This window comes from Zygotorulaspora mrakii, chromosome 6 (assembly GCF_013402915.1).
Source record: "Zygotorulaspora mrakii chromosome 6, complete sequence".
Taxonomy (NCBI): domain Eukaryota; kingdom Fungi; phylum Ascomycota; class Saccharomycetes; order Saccharomycetales; family Saccharomycetaceae; genus Zygotorulaspora; species Zygotorulaspora mrakii.
In genome coordinates, this window is record NC_050724.1 from 819,100 (window position 1) to 842,968 (window position 23,869).

At 39.4% G+C, this 23,869-nt stretch overlaps 13 protein-coding genes across 13 annotated transcripts; 7 read left to right on the forward strand and 6 right to left on the reverse strand.

The window, feature by feature from the left end:
* Positions 1 to 47: 47 nt before the first annotated feature.
* SCC2 (cohesin-loading factor complex subunit SCC2) lies at positions 48 to 4,490 on the forward strand (the record flags this gene model as incomplete). The annotated part of the gene is made up of 1 exon (XM_037289744.1): positions 48 to 4,490. The coding sequence occupies one exon, from the start codon at positions 48 to 50 to the stop codon at positions 4,488 to 4,490; it is 4,443 nt and encodes a 1,480-aa protein (XP_037145639.1).
* A 22-nt stretch (positions 4,491 to 4,512) lies between these two features.
* SAS4 (Sas4p) lies at positions 4,513 to 5,709 on the reverse strand (the record flags this gene model as incomplete). Its single annotated transcript, XM_037289745.1, has 1 exon — positions 4,513 to 5,709. The coding sequence occupies one exon, from the start codon at positions 5,707 to 5,709 to the stop codon at positions 4,513 to 4,515; it is 1,197 nt and encodes a 398-aa protein (XP_037145640.1).
* Positions 5,710 to 5,931: 222 nt separating this feature from the next.
* On the forward strand, positions 5,932 to 7,359 carry CDC1 (putative lipid phosphatase CDC1; the record flags this gene model as incomplete). Its single annotated transcript, XM_037289746.1, has 1 exon — positions 5,932 to 7,359. One exon carries the CDS (start codon positions 5,932 to 5,934, stop codon positions 7,357 to 7,359), a length of 1,428 nt encoding a protein of 475 aa, XP_037145641.1.
* An 85-nt stretch (positions 7,360 to 7,444) lies between these two features.
* On the reverse strand, positions 7,445 to 9,958 carry SEC10 (exocyst subunit SEC10; the record flags this gene model as incomplete). The annotated part of the gene is made up of 1 exon (XM_037289747.1): positions 7,445 to 9,958. One exon carries the CDS (start codon positions 9,956 to 9,958, stop codon positions 7,445 to 7,447), a length of 2,514 nt encoding a protein of 837 aa, XP_037145642.1.
* Positions 9,959 to 10,146: 188 nt separating this feature from the next.
* On the forward strand, positions 10,147 to 10,839 carry PLP1 (Plp1p; the record flags this gene model as incomplete). The annotated part of the gene is made up of 1 exon (XM_037289748.1): positions 10,147 to 10,839. The coding sequence occupies one exon, from the start codon at positions 10,147 to 10,149 to the stop codon at positions 10,837 to 10,839; it is 693 nt and encodes a 230-aa protein (XP_037145643.1).
* Positions 10,840 to 11,229: 390 nt separating this feature from the next.
* RPS31 (ubiquitin-40S ribosomal protein eS31 RPS31 fusion protein) lies at positions 11,230 to 11,688 on the forward strand (the record flags this gene model as incomplete). The annotated part of the gene is made up of 1 exon (XM_037289749.1): positions 11,230 to 11,688. One exon carries the CDS (start codon positions 11,230 to 11,232, stop codon positions 11,686 to 11,688), a length of 459 nt encoding a protein of 152 aa, XP_037145644.1.
* A 182-nt stretch (positions 11,689 to 11,870) lies between these two features.
* On the reverse strand, positions 11,871 to 12,683 carry ATC1 (Atc1p; the record flags this gene model as incomplete). The annotated part of the gene is made up of 1 exon (XM_037289750.1): positions 11,871 to 12,683. One exon carries the CDS (start codon positions 12,681 to 12,683, stop codon positions 11,871 to 11,873), a length of 813 nt encoding a protein of 270 aa, XP_037145645.1.
* A 330-nt stretch (positions 12,684 to 13,013) lies between these two features.
* On the reverse strand, positions 13,014 to 13,721 carry HG535_0F04330 (PRELI/slowmo family protein; the record flags this gene model as incomplete). Its single annotated transcript, XM_037289751.1, has 1 exon — positions 13,014 to 13,721. The coding sequence occupies one exon, from the start codon at positions 13,719 to 13,721 to the stop codon at positions 13,014 to 13,016; it is 708 nt and encodes a 235-aa protein (XP_037145646.1).
* Positions 13,722 to 14,011: 290 nt separating this feature from the next.
* ERF2 (palmitoyltransferase ERF2) lies at positions 14,012 to 15,181 on the reverse strand (the record flags this gene model as incomplete). The annotated part of the gene is made up of 1 exon (XM_037289752.1): positions 14,012 to 15,181. One exon carries the CDS (start codon positions 15,179 to 15,181, stop codon positions 14,012 to 14,014), a length of 1,170 nt encoding a protein of 389 aa, XP_037145647.1.
* A 716-nt stretch (positions 15,182 to 15,897) lies between these two features.
* Positions 15,898 to 17,034, forward strand: HG535_0F04350 (uncharacterized protein; the record flags this gene model as incomplete). Its single annotated transcript, XM_037289753.1, has 1 exon — positions 15,898 to 17,034. One exon carries the CDS (start codon positions 15,898 to 15,900, stop codon positions 17,032 to 17,034), a length of 1,137 nt encoding a protein of 378 aa, XP_037145648.1.
* Positions 17,035 to 17,440: 406 nt separating this feature from the next.
* SND1 (Snd1p) lies at positions 17,441 to 19,837 on the reverse strand (the record flags this gene model as incomplete). Its single annotated transcript, XM_037289754.1, has 1 exon — positions 17,441 to 19,837. One exon carries the CDS (start codon positions 19,835 to 19,837, stop codon positions 17,441 to 17,443), a length of 2,397 nt encoding a protein of 798 aa, XP_037145649.1.
* A 1,497-nt stretch (positions 19,838 to 21,334) lies between these two features.
* On the forward strand, positions 21,335 to 21,799 carry CDD1 (cytidine deaminase; the record flags this gene model as incomplete). Its single annotated transcript, XM_037289755.1, has 1 exon — positions 21,335 to 21,799. The coding sequence occupies one exon, from the start codon at positions 21,335 to 21,337 to the stop codon at positions 21,797 to 21,799; it is 465 nt and encodes a 154-aa protein (XP_037145650.1).
* A 221-nt stretch (positions 21,800 to 22,020) lies between these two features.
* Positions 22,021 to 23,145, forward strand: MAP1 (methionine aminopeptidase MAP1; the record flags this gene model as incomplete). The annotated part of the gene is made up of 1 exon (XM_037289756.1): positions 22,021 to 23,145. One exon carries the CDS (start codon positions 22,021 to 22,023, stop codon positions 23,143 to 23,145), a length of 1,125 nt encoding a protein of 374 aa, XP_037145651.1.
* Between the last annotated feature and the right edge of the window lie 724 nt (positions 23,146 to 23,869).

Consider the following 23,869-nt stretch of genomic DNA (forward strand, 5'->3'; position numbering starts at 1 on the left):
TTTGGATACATACTACTCTACAAAGTCATACAAACAAGTGGGCGGCTATGTCAAAATACCCAGGCGAGAACACAAACTTGCCCAAAAACATTTTAGAATCACTTTCTAATGTAGGACTTAACCATCTAGTACCCAAAGATGGCTTATCTGCAATGATTGATTCTCCACTCATAGCTTCTTTAGTACGATCGAGCGATTTGGACACAATCACCTCATCTACTATGGGCACAGTACAAACCACTGGTATCCCCCTGGATACTATAGCTCATATTAATCAGGAAAAGCTGGTATTCAAAAGACCAAAGGCTCTTTCGCACAACGGGAATACGGAAGGGCAAAAAAAAAGTTTATTCGATGGCCTTTCATCTATTGCTAAATCATGCCTTGATCTCACCAATTGTGAGGTTGAAAGTGAGGATATAAGGTCTCTGCCTGTCGAGAACAATCAGAGTAGTGTCAAACGCAAGTATCTGGAGGAGAAGAAACCAGGGCCAGACACCTGTCTAGACTTGGGATCATTTACGGCGAACAAGCGATCTCATGTAGGATCCACAGTCACAGTCAATAATCTGGAATTGGGAGCCCAATACATTTCTAACTTACACGGTTTGGTCGAATGTATTAATGAGGGTCCTGCAACAAGTATGAGCAAGATCGAGACTTGGATTCCTGTAGGTGATAATATATACGTTTTGAGTGAAAAGTTTCTTACCACACTTCAAATGACACTTAAGAATATAGTCGCTATCCCAAACTCTTGGAATAAAGTCGAAGTTGAAATTTTGGTTAAATTACTTGAAGTTTTGGTTGAAAATATTAAGATTTCATCCGCATTTGAACGTCAACGAAGTAATGATGTGCTGAGTAGTGTTTCACATTTATCATGCACCGCTATCTTTATAATTCTACAATCTGAAAACAATGACAGACGGCTGTTGAAGGATGAATATGTGTTGGCACCCACAAACTTCATTAATGAGGCTTTCGAAAACCTGAAGGAAAAGGCAAAAGATTGTGGAACAGTTAAGGACCAGTTGATATCTCTCTGTGGATCAATAAGTTCATTTTCCGGTTTTCTGAAGAAAAGACCATCCATCGACGAGGGGTTAATGACTAGAATCGTTTATTCAATTTGCAACATGCTAATGAGCAATGACTTTGAATCATCTGCAAATTTGCAAGTTCAAACTTATAAAGAAAACATAAGATCTATAAGCACAGAGATTCTGGTGACGGTATTCAGTCTTTTTCCAGATCAGAGAGAGTTTATAATTGAGGAACTAGTCACAAACATTGAGCGGCTGCCTACGAAGAGGACGCAAAGGCGCTTAAAAAAAATTGACTCTGAAACTTATGTCACAGATTTTACGTTTACAATAATATCTATGCTTGAGTTACTGAACTCTTATGAATCATGTCGGAGTATATCCAAGAACGATGAGAATTTCATTGATCTATTAGAAGAAAAATACAAAAAGAGTAATCATTACTTGGAATATTACACCAATCGGATCAGTGAGACTATTCTTCACAAATGTATCCACAGTTTTGCGAAGCATCGTCATTCTTTGGAAAACTATATCCAAGATTTGATAGCTTTACTCCCATATCCAACCTGGTCCCTTTCCCAGTACTTACTTAGCGGTATAATGAAAAAACTTCTGCTAGTGCTAAACTCCAGTAATCAGCAATCTGCCAATATCGAGACAGTTGTTCTGCAAATGGTAGGAAGTGTGGGTGCATCCATTTTTGATATCAAATGTAAGACATTGCCAAATCAAGGTAGCAATTCCATTCAACTATGCAACTATCCCGATCTCCTTCCTCAATATTTGAATTCTTTTCAGGAATGCCTTAACTTCACCGTCTTGAATTCTAGTCGAAGATCTGCAACAGAAATCCTCTGGCATCAAAGACTGGGAGTGCTTCTCAGTTTATGGGGATATACAAAGGAAGAAAAGGAGGAAAACACCAAGGTTGGTCAATTAATTATGGAAAAGATTGCAAGCAGCTTTGAGATATCAGAACTATCTAATTACACTGATAAAAGAAACTGCAATTTTGGAGACATTCAATATCATTATAACTCCGTTCTGCATACTTTAGAACTCTTGAATCTTTACGAAGCATATTTGAAAACTGTATTGTGTCTACTGGGAAGTGAGAAGATAAAGGTCAGATCAACGGCCATCAAGTGTCTTTCCATGCTAGCTAGTAGGGACCAAAATATTTTATCGAGTCCAAGGGTGAAAAACACAATAGAAAAGGCACTTTCGGAATCGTCCGCTTCTGTAATAGACGCAATTCTAGATTTGATCGGCACTGGATCTTCTTCCGTAGAGTTTTACAAGCAAATCAATATGAACTATGATCACGAAAGTATATCAGTTAGGAAGCACGTTCTCAGAATGAACAAAAAGATATATGACGATTCTAGAGACAGAGAGATTAAGGTATTTGTGGCTTCAAAAATCTTATTAAAGATTGAGGATGAAGAAGATGCAATTATAGAGATGGCGAAGAGTGTGTTACTTGAGAAATGGATATTACCAATAGCGAGTGAAGAGTCATCTGAGGTGCAAGTGGAAATTTGTAAAGATGTCATTTCTGTGATGTCAGGAGTCTCAAACGTTAATGAAAAGGGTGCTCAGCATTTTGAGTGGTTTTTGAATTTTTTTTTGTTGAATAAAGCAATGCATACACCTGCCAGATACAATTCCATTATTCGATGCCTAAATCAATTGACGAATATTTTGGTCCAGTACATCGTAGATGTTCAGGAAACAGACTCCAAATCGAGGGAACAAGAAGGTGCACGCACAGATTATCTCAACCTCTTAGCAAAATTCAGCGACTGTTATGTTTCTTTCATCACTAAAGATCACATTATTGCACTTTATCCATATTTACATTCTGATTTCTCATCCGATCTCCACTATTATATTCTTCTTGTTTTCAAAAATACAGTTGAGAACTTGGGAAGCTTCAAGCCGAAATTTCTTTACGAATTAGAAACCACACTGCTTAGCAGACTGCCAAGGATGAACGTAAAAGAAATTGATCAAGCAATGCCTTTAATATGGCACGTTTCCAACAAAAGAGGAGATATTTCCAGATTAACAAGGGCATGCTCTTCCTGCTTTCAGCATTTAAATCCATATATCAAGCAGGCAAACATGCATACGGTTATCGCAGTTGAAGGAAAACTTCAACGACTCCTATATCTAGCTACTGGATTTGCTCGATTTTGCAACTTTGGCGGCAAAAGTCAAAAACCTCAATTTGTCAATGACGATGAATCAGTTTATGCATATGTAGCCAAGTGCTTACTTGTACTATCACGAGAAGGAATACCTCATCTTATTAGGAGAATGGCTATAAAAAACCTCTCACAGCTTTGCTGCGCGCATCCTAAGTTGTTTAATTCGAAGCTAGTATTAGAGCTTCTTGACAAGGAGCTAGAAGAAGGGCAGATGGATGTAAAACTTGTGATACTGGAGAGTCTTTACGATTTCTTCACTTTAGAGGAGAGAAAATCGATCAAGAAAGTTGGTGTCAAAAGTTCTGTTTCGTCAAATAAAGCGTTAAAAGCAAAAGTCCTTCACGAAAGAAAGGCAGAAACTGTCAATGACGGCATATGTTCGGCATTAGTGACTCGGTTTTTAAAAAGCGTACTACAAATATGTCTTTTAGAGGACATAAGAAGCTCATTGGTTGCAGTGAGGCTACTGAAATTAGTGTTGCAATATGGATATACAAACCCATCGCACTGCATCCCTACCATAATAGCGTTAGTAGGGTCCACGAATGCATACATGAGCTTTGTAGCTGAAGAAATAATGAACGAAGTATTCCAACGATACGAGACTATGGTCTTTGCAGGTATTTCGCAGGGTATAAAACTTTGCCTTGAGTACTCCAAAACACTAGAGAAAGAATTTTTCTACAAAAACAATACGTTCTTGTATAAGGTGAAAACAATTGTCGATAGCGGTAAAAAGTACTCGTCAAAGTTTTTCAAGACCGTTCTAAGAGTTCTCAAAATCCATTTTGATCATATTATGGGCACCCAGTGCGATATGGAGACAAAAGATGCCATAATATTTCTTGTTTCAAATTTGTGCACGTTTCAAACCATCACACAACATGAAATAGTGCTATTGCTTTGGGAAATAGATTTGGCATCTGAACAGTTTCGGGAGGCAATAACCGATACTTTAGTTGAAAACTCGAAGAAAAAGGCTGATGATTCATTAATAAATGTCGCTACAGTTGAAAAATGCTTACGAGAAGTGAGGTCTTATCTTATACTGCTATATGGCATTAAGCCGGAGTCCATGGTCAATGTGCAAGAAGATTTCGAGCTCAAAAATAAGGAGCTCACAGTTCAGAATTCAGAAATGTCTTTCATTCCTAATTTGATTGCAATGACCAGTGATCCAATGATAGAAGAAAAATTGACAGAGTATGATAATCATTCAAATGCATGAAGGGGATTCATGGAGAAAAGTCTCATTCCTGCCTTCTCCTTTTTCTTCTCATAGGTGGTGTATGAACGGTCGGAAGGAGACTAGGAGGGCTAAGCTTCTTCGGAAGGCTTTCAAGATTGCGACTATTTACTTTGATTGAGATTCTCTTTACAGGAAGTCTCAAATGTGAGTCATTTTGGGATTCAAGGCACATGGAGGGTTCTCCTTGGGCCATGATTTTATCAGCTTTTAGGTACAATGGCATGGAAAATTTGCGTTTGGCTACCGCAATCTGATTTGGAAGTTGAGCGTAGTATTCGAATTTGGCCGGCGCACTTTCCATACTTCTATTCCATCGCTTCCTTTCTTCTTTTGATACTCTGATTACATATGGTGGAATGAGAGGTTCGGCTACAATGGCATATTTTGTAAGCGGCGCTTTTGGAGTGGCTGTCAACTGAATGATCAACGAGCCTCGAAATTGTTTCCTCCTCTTTTGGCGCCGATGCTGTTTAATATCTTCCACATCCATGTCCTCCTCATCTTCGTCAGACGAGCTGCGGTAATTAATCAACAGCTTTCTATCAATCTTTTTATAAAGCTTTGGCCAGTCTCTTGAGGGATCCAGTTTACCAGTTTTATAATTTCTTGCTAAAACATTACAGCGGGTTTTCATTATCTCAAATTTTTCCAAGACAGATTTAATATATTTCTGAGTCTGTTCCTTTTTTCTTGAAATTTCATTATCATCATCGAGATCTGTTATGACCGTGATCTTTCGGAGTGTAGTAAGCCATGTTGCCAAGTCAAGTTTTTCATACAACAAGTGTAACCTCTCTGCCTCATTTTCCCCTTGCATCAACTCTGTCTCGAGCATACGGTTTTCCTGTTTAAGCATTTTCTTATGAAATCCCTGAAAAATATCATCAGGTAGACTATCTTCTCGATCTTTGGCATTTTGCTGGTTAAGCTGATGATCTTCAATTTCCAAAATCATATTTGTGATAGATCTTGTCGTATCTTCCAGTCCATCCAATGCATCTACCTCCTCATTACCTTGTGTTGTCAGGGAATCATCAAGTGGCGTTTTGGCACTTTTTGGTAGTCCTCTACTAATTATCTTCAAAGATTTTGTTGGTGCGATTTTAAACTCATCAACGTCGAAATCATATTTTTCCTCGAGATTTTTCACAGCGTTTGTGGAGCGAAGAGATCGAATCACATTAGATGTTCGTGCCATAGCCAGCCTACTAGGGAGCCCTGTTATATATAATACGTATCGATTTCCCTTTTTACATCATCAATCTGCTTCTCTTTTTATAAATACTTAGCGCGCGAGTCGTTTCTCCAAGAATCACGAAATATCAAAACTTTTGAGGGTGTATGCAAAACAACAGAACCTCTTCAGGACTTTGCGAGGAGTTGAAAGGTAAACAACAAGTGATAGGCTGTTGTTGGCAAGATGAAATTTAGGACACGAGTCAAGGAGAAACTCCCTCTTTATAAAGAGGATGATGCCCTTCATACAGCGTCACCCAGAAAGAAAGGTGCCACCCGACCAAAATGGAAATTCTATTGGAGGCATCTATTTATGCTACTGTGTATGTGGATCATGCTGATCAATTATTATGAGCGAACTGTAGTGAAACGAGTAATAAAAAGATGCGAATGGTCGAAGTGGGAGAAGTGGCCAAGTGATGTGAATTCTCACAGAGTTGGATTGTTTGCCGATCCTCAAATAATGGATGCTCACTCATACCCCAATAGACCATGGATCATCAATTATTTCACTCGCGTAATCTTAGACACATACCATAAGAAAAACTGGAAATATGTGCAGTATCTTTTAGAACCAGATACAAATTTCTTTTTGGGTGACCTTTTTGATGGCGGTAGAGAGTGGGCCGATGAAGAGTGGCTAGGGGAGTACGTAAGATTCAATGAAATATTCCCCAAGGTTCCTTCAAGCCGAACAATCATGTCGATTCCTGGGAATCACGATATTGGATTTGGAAATACAATAAGGGAAGAAAGTCTTGACAGATTTTCGACATATTTCGGGGAACCATCATCATTTTATGATATCGGCAATCACACCTTTGTCTTATTAGATACAATATCTTTATCAGACGAGGCAAATCCGGACGTTTCAGCTGTGCCAAAGAGTTTTTTGAATGACTTTGCCACAGGGGACCATCCATTGCCGAAGATCCTGCTCTCTCATGTTCCTCTTTACAGGAATCCGGAACAGCAAAAATGTGGCAATCTTAGAGAATCAAAAAAGAATTTTCCTCTCCAACAAGGTGAGCAATATCAAACGGTTATAGACTTAGAACTATCTCAAGAAGTTTTATCCATGGTAACGCCTGTTATTTTATTTTCCGGCGATGACCACGACTACTGTCATATCACACATTCATACCATTCGGATGGTATAACGAAATCTGCAGAAGAGATAACTGTGAAATCATGTGCCATGAATATGGGTATAGAAAGACCGGCAATACAATTACTATCTCTTCACAATCCCCTGGAAGATTCATCTAGGTCGTCCACAACATCCTTTGAAACAGATATTTGTTATTTGCCTGACCCATATAAGCCGCTTACGATGTATGCCTTAATGCTGCTATTCACCATTGGTTGGTTGGTCTACATGTGCATTTTTCCAAAGTCTTTCAATAAGTTGGTTGCTAATAAAATGGGAAGAGGCCACAGCAAATCAGTTTCAGCCTTGCCACTACCTGTGAGTTCCAAATCTTCTGTCCAAAGTGCATCATCTGTGTACACTGTACAGGAGACCCCTAAATCCGGAAATGTACTATTAAACGCAGCCATACTGTCCATCATGGTGTTATGTGTTTTCTCATATTATTACGCAAGCATTTGACTTGCATCGAGATGTGCCTTTATCGCTTTTCTATTATACGTACTATAGAATTGAAAATTTTATTATCCAACTTCATGACCTCTTTTCAAATGTGTTGTTTTAAATTCATTCTGACGCCAGCTATGAAACTGTCCTGGCTGAAATCCTCCCTGTTTGATACGTACGCTGAAATGATATCCCGGCTTACTTCTGCCAGTTGACCTTCTTTCGTCAATGAATCTAGTAAATCAGATTGCACCGTAAACAGGTTCGCTAGTTCCCTTAATGTGGAGAAAGCCTCATTTAACGCAGCGATGCCCCATGATTCGATTGCGGTCTGGTAACCAATTATATCTTTGGTAACAATAATACCCCCGGCTGAACTAACTTGAAATTTCATGTAATGATCTAGTAATAATGAGTACAGTCCTTCCCCTATTTTTTCTAAAAATGACACCAAATTTTCTCCTTTCAAATATAACGTTACCTGCGAATAAAGTGAATTCAGCATTCCTACAATCTCTACAGCTGGCAAAGTGTCATGATCTAATAACTCTTGCGACTTAGGGCTAAAGTCTTTCTTTTTTTGTTTAGCCAAACAATTGGAGAATTTTGTTAGTATTACACGGCATACTTCTTCTAGAGTTATGTTTATAAGAAGTTCACATCGCGTGATTTGATTATTCGTAATCACAACGATCTTGCTTTTGATTGCTGGCGAGTTATTCAATAGGGGCAGAAATATAGCTTTCACAGATGCGGATGTTAAGCTTAAAATATCTGTACTGAGAGATATGTATCTCAAGAAGCCTAACTGGATAACTTGTGGTTTTGCGACGTCTGATTTAGATGATTCTGAGTATGCTGCTTCCAGTGCCGTATCAACATAAGAGCTAACAATACCAATCAGCATTACTTCAAGTAATTCAAAGCTATAATTTCCAGCTTTGCTTGATGCAAGCTCCATAACCCTTGCTATGGATTCAACTACGCATTTCAGCATGGCATCTGCATTTTGTAAATTGAATCCATCATCATCAGTCGAGCTTAGGTCGGCTGTTTCCTGATTGGATATCACGCTTTGGTTTGGATCACGATTGCTTAAAGTATTCGAGCGGTTAAGCGAGTTGACTCTGTTGATACCTAAACGATCTTTATCAATGTGACTTTTGAAAAAGCTGTTCAGCTGGGATAGTTTACTGCTTGATGTTGTGGCCAAGCCATTTATCTCTAAGCCATTTTCTAAAGAACTGGTTAGCCTGTTCGCTAGGGCTCTCGAACGTGTTGATCTTTCATACTTCATATTGAAGTTCGCTGTTTTCTCAAAAAGAATTGTTTCTAAACTTTTCTTTTCAACGTCAAAGTATTTTGTTCTGTCATATAGATATTTCGAGAAGAGTTCAGAATAGGACTGTTCAAGTGAGGCGGTCAACACATTATCTACATCTATCTCGAGTAATTGGAAAAATTCTGATAGATCTTTGATAAACTGACCTAATAGTGAATAGAGTGCATGCAGCATCCTGACATAAGCAAGATTCGATAGTGATTGAGATGCTGCCAGCAGATGATCAATTTTTGCCTCAATTTTTTGGGCAAATATTCTTTGCATAAACAACTGAATAACTTGTGGAGCTCTTTCCTCAAAGACCCTTTTTACCACTTTAGATTCATTTTTAACGACTCTCTCAACATCATTTAATAGCTGAACCATAGACTTTTCGAAAACGACACCGTGCAAACTAGGGTCAATCAATCTCTGTTTGAAATCTTCGTCTAAGAAAATATCGGTTGTTTCATCTCTATGGACTTGATCCGAATCAATGAAGTAAGCGTGCTGATTGATGAAACTATGGATCACATTAACTCCTCCGTTAAATTGATTCAAAATAAGCGCAATTTCATTCAACTGGGTGAAATTGTTATCTCTGTATGCATTGTTGAAACTTTCCAATAAATTCTTTTCCATGACCTCCGAATATTCTTCGATAAGCTTTGCGACTTCAACCGTTCTCTTGATTGAACTAGTTTCCACTTTGAACGCAAGTACCAATAAATTTTTCACAAGAATTGCTGCTTGTGTTTTCTTTAGCCAGTTGGATGACAATCTTAATGTCTCCAAATAACTTGATCCACCGTTGGCATAAAATTCGTGATATTGTGTAATTAACTCAACTGATTTGATGTATGCTTTCTTCTTTCTGATCGCGATCTCTAATTTCTCGCCTAGGGGGCTAACCACCTGATTCACCGATGTTAATTGGTGGTCGAGTTGATCATATCTTCCCATCATATGTTTCAGATTAGCTGATAATGCAATGACGCTTTGGGCATGTTCGATTTCTTGATGAGAAACTTGTTCAGCCAACTGATGTTTCCTTTCGGAGGATTCTCCACTCAATGAATTCAGCTCTTTAAGTATAAACTCAAACGTTCTAATGTAGGGTTTGGGATCTAGCGATTCGAAAGCTGTCTTTGGAGCGTTCGATCCACTTCGGCCCTTGATAGAATGATCTCTACTTAGTTGTTCCACAAACTCATTAACAGTCAGGCCACCTAAAAAATTATTCGACGTTAGCAATTTGCGCCATTTGGAATCTAATTCATATATAGAGTTCATCTCAATGGGCACGCGACGCTAAAAGTACCTCCAGTTATCTTTTATTTCTCGTTTTCGAATTTCATTTGTGAAGTAATAAGGGTTCAACTCTGTCTTTTTTCCATAAACACCTACTGTAAAACAAGAACGTTAGTGATGTCTCGTGGGATTCAATACAATCAAAATGAAAAACATAGCTCTCATCTGACATGTCTGATCCAATACAACAGTATAACTCGAGGCTGATCGATGATTTGGACTCGACGCACGAAAATGGCCGCCAAGAAGAAGAAGATCAGACTCACTTGAGCGAAATACTAGATGACTTGGAGAACGATGGAAACAACGACCCGTTCTTACAGCTATACAGAGAGAAAAGGATGCAAGAGATATCAGACCATTTTAAATTAGTTGAGAAGAACGTCAGGGAGAAAAATTACGGCAGACTACAAGAATTGGATGGAGAGTCTCAACTACTTAGTTTATCGTCCAAATGCCCAAAGCTGGTTGTCCATTTTATGGTAGAAAAATTCAGCAAATGTCAGTACATGAATGACAAACTAGAAATATTGGCGAGAAAGTACCTTACAACCAAGTTCGTAAAAATAAGTGTTGAAAATTGTCCATTCTTAGTCGAAAAGCTTAAAATTAAAGTTCTGCCATTTTTAATGGGCTATAAAGAGGGCCAGGAGCGTTTTAGATCAATTGGGTTTGCAAAACTAGGTAACGATCCCAATGGTTTCCCCACCACAAAACTGGAAAACCTATTAGAGCGAGCGGGGCTTGTGTCTCTTCAACCGAAGCATGAAGACGGAACAGAAAGCCGTAGGACACGGGAGAGTGACGGACCTCAATATGCTCGATACAGTGACAGTGATGCTGGCAGCGAACTAGACATCTGATATATATCTTTAGTAGTATAGTCGCCATACTGTTTTTACAGCACTAAACATTTTGTGACTGTTGGAAATGTCTTTAAGCCCAAACATCCGCAGTAATAATTGATATAGCTCTGGGTTTTTAACGTCCTGTTTTTTTCACGGCGCGCGTTCCGCGTCGTCAAATGTTTTATGTCGTTCGACCATCGCAAAAAAAAAGTGGCAAACAAGATCTCGCTCGCATCATAGACTGTATCCAGATGTTGACAAACTGTCATTGATGTGGGGATAAGAAAGAGTCGTCATAGCTATTCATTACCGATCTTTCAAAGTTTTATCAAGTATTTTATTCTTAATAGAACTGTATATTGTTTGGTGAGAAAGAAGCATATTATCTGTTGCTGACAAGCCAAGATGCAAATTTTCGTCAAGACTTTAACAGGTAAGACTATTACCTTGGAAGTTGAATCTTCTGACACCATTGACAATGTCAAGTCAAAGATCCAAGACAAGGAGGGTATTCCACCTGATCAACAAAGACTGATCTTTGCTGGTAAGCAATTGGAAGATGGCAGAACTTTGTCTGACTACAACATCCAAAAGGAATCCACCTTGCACTTGGTTTTGAGATTGAGAGGTGGTGGTAAGAAGAGAAAGAAGAAGGTTTACACCACCCCAAAGAAGATCAGACACAAGCACAAGAACGTCAAGATGGCCATCTTGGGTTACTACAATGTTGATTCTGAAGGTAAGGTTACCAAGTTGAGAAGAGAATGTCAACGTTGTGGTGCTGGTGTTTTCTTAGCCAACCACAGTGGTAGATACTACTGTGGTAAGTGTCACTCTGTTTACACTTTCAAGACCGAAGCTTAAAATTAATATTTGAATAATCTATTTCATAGTCAATTTTACGTATTTTTTTAATTCAAAGTCTCCGATCTCATCTTTTTTTTCTTATTCGTAATAATGGTGATGGTTCTCTATTTTTTTTATTTGAATGCAGATTAAATAGGGTTTATATAAACGATCTATATATACAGAATGCAGTTTTTAGATTATTTTGTCAGAGCATCTAGCTTGAGTGTTAGTTCTTGATTTTCCTTCAGCAAATGTGATCTGTGGATTTCACTATCTTTCAAAATATTCAAAACTTTTTTGAATTCGACACAGGTTTTTGAGTAACTGTCTTTAAGGAGATTAAAATTCAAAAATAATTTATGGGTATTGATAATTCTTTTCTTCATTTCCTTGATCTGTTCTATAGTGAAATCATTGGTATAAGAATCGACTGATTTTACTTCAGCTATCTTTGATAAAATGCTATTATTGTTTGTATTTGTATTGCCGTCTGTAGACAATGGTGACAATGATGCTGGTGAAAGCAATTGCTCGTACGCTGCAGTATCGAGCTTTTTCCTTTTGTTAGAAGCTTCAAAATCTTGGTCAACGTCTATTTCATTTGACAGTCTCTTTTTTGGAGTATCATCTAGATCAAACATCATACTGTCACCAGACTCCAATAGACTCTCCAATGTCAAATGCTTTCCCTGCATTATGTCCGAATCTAAAATACCAATATCGGAGCACTGAATATCCTCATTATCTATTTCTGGGTATTTTACATCAAAGTCTTCAGGATCAGTATCTGCTACATTGTGTATCTGACCTTCTTTCTCCAGTTGTTGTTCCTTTTCTGGGTCTTGGTCTTGTTCTTGGTCTTGGTCTTGGTCTTGGTCTTGGTCTTGCTCCTGCTCCGGCTCCTGCTCCTGCTCCTGCTCCTGCTCCTGCTCCTGATGTGTGTCTGTAGTAAGCAGATGATGTAAGGTTTTCTCTAAATCTGTATTTTCTGATCCTTCATTTGCACTCATAATATATCAACGTTCCTCAACCAAGAAATCAGCCACTACTCACTCAAAAGTCTTCAGTCGATCTCAATCACCGTTTTTTTTCTTTAAGGCTACTTATTTCAAATTTTTTCAGGATGAGCAGCGATGAGATGAGATCTTCACGATAGAGTACGAAAAGAAAAAGAAAAAAAACCAGCAAGCTCTTTTGATGTCTTAGTATTTGTGTTCAAGTTAATTAATACTAACTACAAATCGAATATATATATGCAATTGATTACTATTTACAGACCTTTTTATCCCTATTTTCCTTTGGCCTAGTCTCGTGCCATTATGTGAATTTTTTAGCTTCACTCACATATTTTCATTCCTTTTGAATGCATTTTTGATAGAGTCATAATGACGAGTCAAAATGGAATTAGATTTCATTTCAGTTTCCTTTAACATTTCTTCAGCCGTGGTCTTGATGTCTTCAACAGTATCTGCTACTTTACCCACTATAGAATTGCCTAGATCATCCACATATTTCTCGCGTTGAACCCAGTGTTTGTCAAAAACTTCTAGAACTGAGTCAAACCCTTTCTTCCCCTTTAATGCATTATCATGAAACCTTTGCACAGACCATTCTTCCATTTTGTTACAAATCTTGGTGAAGGCGCCGTAAGCTGTAATCTGTGCCTCCTGTTCAAAGAGTGTTTTATTAACAGGATCTTCCGGGTGTGGATTATATTTGACAGTTTCGTAAACTTTTAAGATATTCGAGTAGCTCATATTACAGCTTCTCAACGTCAAGCTTCTATTGGCCAAATCAACTACTGAAACTTCACGCACATAACTAACATTTGTTCCTCCCATGGCCATCATGATCCACTTTGGAACCCCCTGTTTCACCGTTATCAGCCTCTCGGAGACAAGTTTCTGTCCATTGTCAATAAGCTCCCTTTTTAAAACATCGACTGCAATAACATGAGTCGATACCTCGTTAGGATATTTTTTCCAGTTAGCTGCTGTGACCTGGTCCCATGGGTATTCAAAAGAATATGAATTTTTGAATAATCTCATTTGTTCAGTATTAATGGCCCATGGAGTAAAACACGAATAATGAACACGCTACGGACTCCAGATTTTATCTTTGAGAAATTGTTATGACTCTTATATACTTTTGTGAAGTCAACCTTCTTTTAAGGATAGTTTCTTTTCTTATTATGAGCAGCATGCGAAATTTTTCACATTTTTCGAAAACCGAAATCACCGTCTTCGGCTTTTAGGTCTCGTGACACTGTGTCACATGCTACTTCACATGCGACACAGACAGTGTTATAAATACCGAATGTGAAGACAGTATGATCCATCTATGCTGGCAATGGAGGGGGGTACAAGGTTGTGCTGAAATTCACTCTCTCAAAAGTGTGCGGTTGGGGAACCTTGATGTATCTCCAGTCACCAGGCTCGTTTTTTTCTCTTGTGTTAACATAACTTAATCCTCTGCATTGGAGCATGAGTCCACCTAAATTACGCAGGAAAGAACCTGTATCGAATGGATTATCCTCATTTGTGGTAATCTTGGCGAAAACAGGATTGGTCATTTCGACACGTTTGAGAAATTCTCTTGTCGTTTGCTGAGTGCCTGCCATGGCGATGTGATATAGCAACAGGATCACTGGGTACCATATAAAGACGGTTCCATAAGTCAGTAAAAGTATCGTGACTGGTATCTCGGACGCGCGGCCATTGTGGCGGCTGATATGTATGATTGTGTTTGCGATCAGGAATACGGCTGCTAACACAAGGCCCGAAATAAAGATGATGAAATACCTATAGTTCCTCTTCCCAATACAGTTGTTGACCCAGATGCAATGGTGGTCATGAACTTCGACACACACTCCGCATGTTGAACAGTGTGATGCGCGCGGAGGCCGCCATATTCTGCAGGCAACACAGTACTTCAGTTCGATTTTGGAATTGGGATTCTTCTCGGTATCTGGGGTTGGCAAGTGAATGATGTTGCGATATTCCTGAGGGATCTGCCCGGGGTTGGAGCCTTGACTGAGGTGAATATTCTTTGGTAGTACGCCCGGATCGCTGGTCGCCGTTCTTATGAAAAAGGAAAACCCCATGGCCCAGAAATAGTAGAAAAAAAACACCATAGGCTTATACCCATAAGCTGTATTCCACAGCTCGTTCGCTTCGAATACAGAAAAAAGCACCATCGGTGCCGCTATCAGCATCCCAACCAGCACGGAAAGGTGCCGCGTGTGCTTTACAGTCCGCAGTCTTCCACCACAAAAGAACGCATAATTCGTAACCTCTGGTATCCTCCGGTATCCCCTATCACTCGAGATATCAACATCCCCATCGATTGTGATTAACCACTTGTAGAACGTTTTGGTCCACGCCTCTTTTCTCGAACTCGTCCCAGAGACCTCATTTTCAATGTTTCGCCTCGATAGACTCAATCCGCCATCACCTCCTTCCTCACCATGCAAATGCTGCCTTCGACTGCGATGCGAAGACAACACCATGTGACTGTTTCTTTCGGTACTCTAGATACACTCTGACTTCACTGACTTGGGGAAGGTGCTTGCTGTCTCCACTTCGTTTCCCTTTTGTTTGCCAAATCCAATTACCCTTCCATCTTCATTCCTCATCTTACATCCTGGGCACCTATTGTTTTTTCTAGATTGGGTTCGATTAATAAACAGCCGTTCGAGTTTTCCAAGTCATCCCATTTCAGCGGTTTCGTGTGACGTGATACAAAGTCCAAATCTTCGATCTCGGAGTTTATGGAAGAAAACCGATAAGCCGGCGTGTGATAGAACATCCCAGATACAAGCATCAAATAGCCAAATTGCGAGCGCTGCATTGAATCGCAGAGTATCAGGCATTACGGAGAGACTTTGATGCATTCGCAGTATATCTGTGATAGTTCTGTCGCTCTTGCATCCAAGATTGTGTATTAAGTTGGAAGAAGTGCCAAGAAGTTGTAATTAATTTATCTAGTTGCGCGGATAGTAGCAACAGCCACGTCGAGAATCATATGCTGTACTTGTTTTATCGATTCGTGGGTACATCTGCGCGCTTGAACATTATTCAGCCAGGTACGGTCAACGCTCCCTCGGAGGAACGAGAATAGGCTTGTTGAGCAGGCATAAAGGGGCTGCAGGGAAAGCAGGGTAACATGACCTACTTGAATTTTATATATAAAAGTCCGCATTCCATTTAAATAATTCTTGGCTGCATGGAAGTATTAAGACGGCCAAACCACAGCAGTAGACTAGTCATGGAAAAGCAAGATCCGATCGACTGTGACTTGGGCACAACTTCCATTCCTAAAAAGGTTTTCAAATCAAGACTGACTTTTTTCTGCTATGCTGCTGTTAGATCCCGTGGATTTCACATATTGCTTCTGTTGCTGGCATTCTTGTCTGTCTCTCTATTTTTTTTGGTTGACGATTTAAAATCTAATCCTGCTAAACAGTTTATTTATTTTATGGGTTTAGTTGTTGGTGTATCCGTAGGAGCGCTTCTGGTGCTGTGTTACAGGGTCCAAAGGATTAAACATCTTGTATCTCATAACTTGACGATTTTCATGGAGATTGTGGAAACTGTTTTCGAGCCAGGGCATGGGATAGGCCCCGAAAGGTGGGATGTGGTAGCATGTGAGATGAATAGGGAGCTTTATGAAATCGGTCTTTGGAAAACACCCTACTGCTTTTTTGAAGGTTTAGATTTAGAGAAGCTCTACAGGTATCTCGTTCTGAAACCGCAATTTGAACAAAACTTGGATCAGTTCGATGTGTTGGAAAAGGGCCACGGACAGACTTCTTCATATCAGCAAGCACTTGATGAGCAGTTCTCTTCTTGGGTGGAGGTATCAGATACTTCTATTGAAGATTCTGAGAGGAAGTTGCCCCGCGACTCATGCTGGAGCAAATTCACCTGGACAGTACACAAAATGATCAAACTACAAAAACAATCTATACTAGTACAAGTAGTTTGTTTGCTAAATTTTTTTTCGCTGGTACAGTTAATCGCCTTCTTCATTGTTATGATGCTACTGTACAAAGGGATACAGGAATTTCAGTTTTTCCAGGATACACCAATGCTGACATCAAAGAGGTTGAGATTTCTGGCAACGATCACAAGCGTTGCGCCAGGTACAAACCTAGATCGCTGGGATGTCATTGCCAAACGTATGAATTCGTATTTGCGTGAGAACACTAGATCCTGCGATTGCTTTTACGATGGAAAGGATTGTTTAAAATTTTTCGAGAATAATTTCAAGCCTCTCACCTCAAAGAAAGGAATGTCAACTGAAATGGCTACTTACGAGCTGGTACCCTTTGTCTTGAAAGCTGGAGAGGTGTGCTATTGAAGTATGATCCGAGCTTCGATGCTGTTACTAGGAGATTCATTCCAACATATAGATGAGTTTAGTAGCGAGTGTATAGTCTATATAGCTATCAATATACTTCGCTATTGTCAAAATTTCGAATCACTGAATTAGGGTTCAATTAAAGACGCTGCATGCCAAGATGGAGCTAACATTGTTTCCAACACTGTTGTTTCTAGTGTTTCTTCACGTACCTCCTTGTGAAAAGAACCGACCTCAAGCAGCGTGCTCCATAACATGAGGTTTTGACCTGGTATCGAGCATATTAAGCCCGGATTAACTACTGCCTAAAAATAGCCAGTTATTAGTATAAAACCTTCATATGTATAGCTCTCCCTATATTTTCGAACTATATATCTTGGTGTGGATTAAACGTTGAGAGGGCGAATCATCTTGCATTTCCTCCAAGAATCCATCCACCCATATTACCCAAATCATCATCACCATACAAATCGAGTTGAATAGCTTTTTTATACTTTACCTTTGGTCTGTCTCGCAGCATCCCGTTGTCCACACTTTCCTCTTGATTATTTTCCTTATTCTCATGATCGTCACTATTAGAACCGTAAAGCTGCAGATTTAGATCTACTGTTGCGGCGAATGCCTTTGAACTACTATTTGACAGCGATCGTTCACCGGTCGACTTGCGGTTCAAATTATTACTGCTTGCAGAATCTAGTACGCCAAACACATTGTCATCTCCAACCACTGTACTGATTGATCTTATTTCATCTTCTGATGTCTCCTCCGCTGTAAAATTTCCATTTCCATTGTGGTATCCTGACATCAATAAATCTTCCTCATCCAATATCTGTATTTCAGGGGGAATTACTTTGTTTGATTTGAAATTCAATGCTAAAGGATTTTTGTCACTGTTTGAATTCAACCCTCCCATCAGAGTGCTGAAGAGATTTATAGAGGTCTGCCTTCGATGCTCTTCATATGATTTGTCAATTAACTTTTTCTCAAACAATTTGTTCGTATTGTTTTCAAGGCTTGGCGAAGTGTCTTTTGATGATTCACTTGGACCTAACCATTTAGAAAATGTTCCTGGAGCCATGTTTAAATTTTGCAAAGAGGAATTCGAACTACTTGCGCTTGTCGATGGTGACGAAATTCTAGAATAGAACTCCGGTGGTATCAAGCCATTGGCAGAATTCTGTCTCGATAACAAGTTCTTATTTAATTTTTTCTTGCCTTTTCTCGAAGATGTTATATCCTCAAACTCTCCATCATGTACATAAATATTGGAGACTTTACTTTCCTCGAATGATGAAGGTTCGTCTTCAGTAGGTTCTAGAGATAGTGAAGAGCCCCGCTCTTTAAAAGGTCCATGAAGGGCGGGATCCATCAGACTCAGTGATCTGAATCTCCCGCGTCTACTTGCAGGTCTTTCGGAGTCACGCACATCAAATGAAGATCCAGATCTTGATAATTTACTCGGTACACTGAAACTAATTCCGTCGTCACTGTCATTACCCTTTTCCTTATCATCCTCATCATCCTCTTCGTCATCCTCTTCATCCTCTTCATCCTCTTCATCTCCTTCTCGGGCAATGTTTTCGAAGTCACCCTCGTCACCTCGGCTGACGAATTGTTCATCATTAATATTTGAAGTGCCGGAGTTGACTTGAGATTCACCCCGAAAATTCGACGCATTTCGGGTATCTAAGCTAGTTTGCTTCGCACATGCGGTATTTGAAGTGGATATGTCTCTTGAAGTTGTTTTGTGAATCATCAAATCATCACTAGTGAAGCCTTGACTTTTATGCAGCTTTCTATTCAAAGAGAGTGATCGTATTCTGACTGATTTATCCTTATTAGACGTCACTAACGAATTTTGAAAGCTCAATAATGACGAAGACTCCCTTTTTAAATGTGTCTCTTCTTCACTTGCATCAGTATTGTTATCTTTTGAGGGCTTGGTAGTCAAACCATTATCATGTAAGGCGTCAATGGAATCTTGCAGAATGTAACTTGTCAGTGGTCGATCCGATAGAATTGTTAGTAGTGCTTTGACACCTGTTAAGTTTGTTATGATGACTATGGATTCCAGCGAACCTGATATTTCATGTTTGGATGTGAATTTGGAATTAAGTTGAGCGTAGTATTCTTTAAAAGGCGTTGAAGCGTTTTCAGAAAACTCCAAATATGACCCTGTCTGGATGAACTCAATGATTTCGTTTGATATCAATCTTTTATCTAAAAAGGTAAGAAACCATTTGTGAGATGTCGGCGAAACTTCCAATCTAAACTTGATCTCTAATTTTCCCGCAGTAATGTACTCCATTAAACTTTCATAGCAGGTCTCCATCAGAAATTTTACAGTTTCAACATATCGTAATGACCCGGAGGATGATATTGATATCGTACAGATCTTCAGTTGATCATTAAGAGAGATTAAATCCTCCCAAAATTGACCATTTCCATTTGTAAAGCATTTATAGATAGACTCTCGTAACAGGTGCAGTTTGAATTTTTTGTTGAATCTTGACAGCTTATAATCAGATAATTCATCCATATAATAGTCGATTGTTGGGATATCAATATAAATGTATACTTTGAAGTTGGTAATTGCCGAAGCCTTCTGCTTTGTAAGACTCGTTTTAATAGAATCACCCTGGGGTGGAATCTCAGAGTAATCTATAATGAATAATGAGTTGTGTCTTTGCACCCTCACTTTTGGCTCAAACGGAGCACGTTCGTGTTCACACATTTTCTGTACGGCTTCTTTCTGGGCCTTTCCAGTGTGTGAAGCCCCCCCATCCTTTACAGCACTCCACATTACTCACTAGCCTTTAATTATATGATGCACCATACAAAATTAAAGAATTGCACTGTAGACGATGATTCCTCAACGCTCAACTAGTGAAAGCAACAAGGTTAGCACAACGCACACTACTCTGTTACAAGCTTACACAGTGGCAGTCTAAAATATGTATACAACTGAAAGCTCGTATCAGACCTCTAGGTTCACTTGATACCTCAGGATGTGCTATTGCTTCTTTCTTTTATAAAAGTGTTTCATTTCAGCACGATGGAAGAATACATTCGAAGGCGCCTAATGCCAAAAATTCCGATTAAAGAAGGAGCCGCTTTCCTACGAAGATAAGATACGTATAGGGCTGAGAATCTTATTTACATTGCCTTTAAGTATATGCAATGGAGAGCAAATACTTCTGATGGCAGTAAGTGCCTTCGCTGATCTTTAGGCATAACTGCACCTTTGCTTTCAAAGAACGGATCTGGAAGACTACTCAACAGCCTCTTGAATGGAGCATATATAAGCTGTTCAATGCTCCTCAACGCCGCTCCTGATGTTTATCTAATGTTCAATTCTTAAGTTGCACATGCATCTGCAACATATATAAAGTGTTTTTACATAAGGCTTCGCATACACGCTTTGTTAAGAGCCCTCAGAGCAGTGCAATGCCCTGAAGCTGTTACCAGAATAATCACGGGTGAGCTCTAGCACCTAAAAATCGTCCTTCACGCGCAATAGGTTAGTTAAGAGTGTAAGTTTGTTCCGTTGAAGTTACTGTAAAAGGTGAAACAGCATCTTGCAATCGTCCGCGAAGAAAGTGTTTCAAATAACTGCTTGAATTATTCATGAACTTTCCTCAGCTGGAGAACCTGAACTGTTACTGTTGATATGTTTTTAGTTTGTTCACATTTCATAACTATTTGCAGAGTCCTTGTTTCTACTTTTCGTCGTGCATTTTCTAACTCTCCTTCAGCAGAATCTGTCAAAATCCTTGTTGTAATCTCCTGCATGCATAATTAGATGTATCTTAAGCGCTTGACGAGAGGTATCTGACCAACTTGTTTCTTTGGATTAATTAACGTTACTCCGAATATCTAGCCGCTGAGCGTGTGAAGCTTTCTACCACAGTACAGCTGATTGCAATGCTATCTCAAACCGCAAAAAGGATAAGCTTACGAACATTTTTCAAATTTATATACCATCTCAAGTGTTCACTCAACAGCGTTTGATTGTGAATCGATTATTAGTTGTCTCAGAACAGGGTCCTTTTTCAATGTTTCCCTACTTGAAGTCCTAGAGAGATAAGATTCGGCTGGTGCGCTGCGAACGCAGTTGGTCGAAACACCCTGATAGAAGCAAGAAAAGACCAAAAAACATCTTTGGCGAATCAGAAGACCTTTCGTAGTAGCTATACGGTAGTCCTTATCTCACCAATCATCCGTTAGCGAATTTGGACTTGCAGTTTTCCCCTCTATTTACCACTCTGTTCACTTATTTTACGCAGAGGGCTCCAAGACAATGTACAGAGAAAACAAGAATGTGGTGGTTCCAGGGGTGACACCAGAACAGTTTAAAGAGTTAAGAGAGAAGGCATTGGAAGCACGAAATCTTTCGTATTCGCCCTATTCAAATTTCAGAGTTGGCTGCTGCTTGTTAACGGAAGATGGCACATTTGTCAACGGCGCAAATGTTGAAAATGCTAGTTACGGAGGTGCTATCTGCGCGGAAAGGACAACGATAGTCAAGCTAATTACGAGTTTGAACAATCCTTCGAAGAGGCGCCAATGGCGTTGTTTGGCCATAAGCGGGGATTCGATGGACACCTGCATTACACCATGTGGTATATGTAGACAGTTTATTAGGGAATTTGCACCTTTGTCACTACCAATAGTGATGTTTAACGGAGATGGCACAAAATGCTTGATGAAAACTCTCGAAGAGCTGCTACCATTGAGTTTTGGACCCGATGATTTGATTCACTAAAAAATTTAGCTTAGCGATATCTTGTATAGCCTGATAGGCAACACACAAAGAAGAAAGAAGTAAAAAAAAATGAAAAATGAAAATGAAAAAATGTTAGTAAAATGGTAAAGTCATCACCTTACTTTGAAAAAAATTTTGACTTGGATCATATAAAAGGGACCATAGGCGTTTAAACTCCGTGATTTTTAAAAAAGAACAATTCACCACTAGTGTCGTTTTTGATGTCTGAAGTGAATCAAGAGAAAAAGTATTGTGCGGGTTTGCAATGTGGCAAGGAGACAGATTCGAATCTGAAATGCCCAGTTTGCCTGAAAGTCGGTATCGATTCGTCTTTTTGCGATGAGAGCTGTTACAAGGACAACTATAAATCGCACAAGTCGATTCACCCAAGTGAGGATGACAAGTCGTATGATCCATTCCCTAAATACAAATACACAGGGAACTTGAGGGCCTCATATCCGCTTACACCAAAAAGACCAATCCCAGAGCATATAGAAAAACCAGATTGGGCAGACAATGGGATGCCAATACGCGAGCAGAGGAACGACAGACTGAATAAGATTCCAGTTTATACCAAGGAGGAGATCAAAAAAATCAGGAAAGCATGTATGCTCGGCAGGGAGGTCTTAGATATTGCAAGCGCAGCTGTTATACCAGGTGTCACTACAGACAAGTTGGACGAAATCGTTCACAATGCAACAATCGAAAGAAACGCCTACCCATCGCCCCTCAACTATTACAATTTCCCAAAATCGCTGTGTACATCAGTCAATGAAGTGATCTGTCATGGCGTTCCTGACAAGACTGTTTTAAAAGAAGGTGATATTGTCAATCTCGACGTTTCGTTGTACTTCCAGGGTTTCCATGCCGATTTGAACGAAACTTTTTACGTGGGCGAAAAGGTGTCAAAAGAAGCTATCAACACCACTGAAACCGCAAGAGAATGTTTAAAAAACGCTATCAAGTTATGTAAACCAGGTGCTACATTTCATGAGCTCGGTGATTGTATAGAGAAGCACGCTACTGATAATAAGTGTTCCGTGGTGAGAACTTACTGTGGTCACGGTGTCGGTAAGTATTTCCATTGTGCGCCAAGTATTCCACATTATGCCAAGAATAGAACACCCGGTGTTATGAAACAGGGTATGGTTTTCACGATAGAACCTATGATCAACGAAGGCTCATACAAGGATGCCACATGGCCTGATGATTGGACTGCAGTTACTAGAGATGGCAAATTAAGTGCTCAATTTGAGCATACTTTACTTGTAACAGATTCAGGTGTCGAGATATTGACTGCTAGAAACAAAAAATCACCAGGAGGACCGAGACAAAGAACCAAGTAAACAGTCAACTGCATGGTGTTTTAGCAGAATCACAACGCGAAAGGCATTCTTCCACATTATAAATATAAATTTTGTATACCTCCGTTCGACCGGCGGATGTCTTAATGAATAAGAACTTGGAACATCCAAATATGTAGCAACTCTAATTTCACCACGATATACCTGATGTTTTTAAAGTGTGGCATTACCACATTAGCCAAGCATACTGGAGCAATCACTATACAGCTGTGCTAAACCAAGCGAAGCATCGCCGAAGTTTTTTATTTGATAGCTCAGAAAGGCATAGCAGAGATAGATGCTATAGCCTCAATCTTGCAAGTTCAATCTTGATTTATCAGACACCATCGACAGCTGGTTATAAAAATGTCAAGAAGTTCGTGCCAAGACTACACACAAAAACAACGGACTTACTTAGCAGTGATTAAGTTTCTTGCTTCAAGTCCTCAAAGCACTTAAAAAGTTATTTCGCAAAGAACACGAGCAGGCTTTTGTAAAATCATTGGCTTGAAATGTAAAATGATTTCAAGTCGCTATTAGGACAAATGAGAGGCTTCTACATTGGCGCAACACAGAAGGCCTCGAATTGTCCTCGAACAACCAAAACACGAGGATATAAAGACGCTTACGTACATTATTATTCAAAAGTGTAAAATATAATGGGCAGGCGGAGAAGAAGCAAATCCAAGAAGGTGGGAATTTCCAAATACATTATGTCCTTGATGGC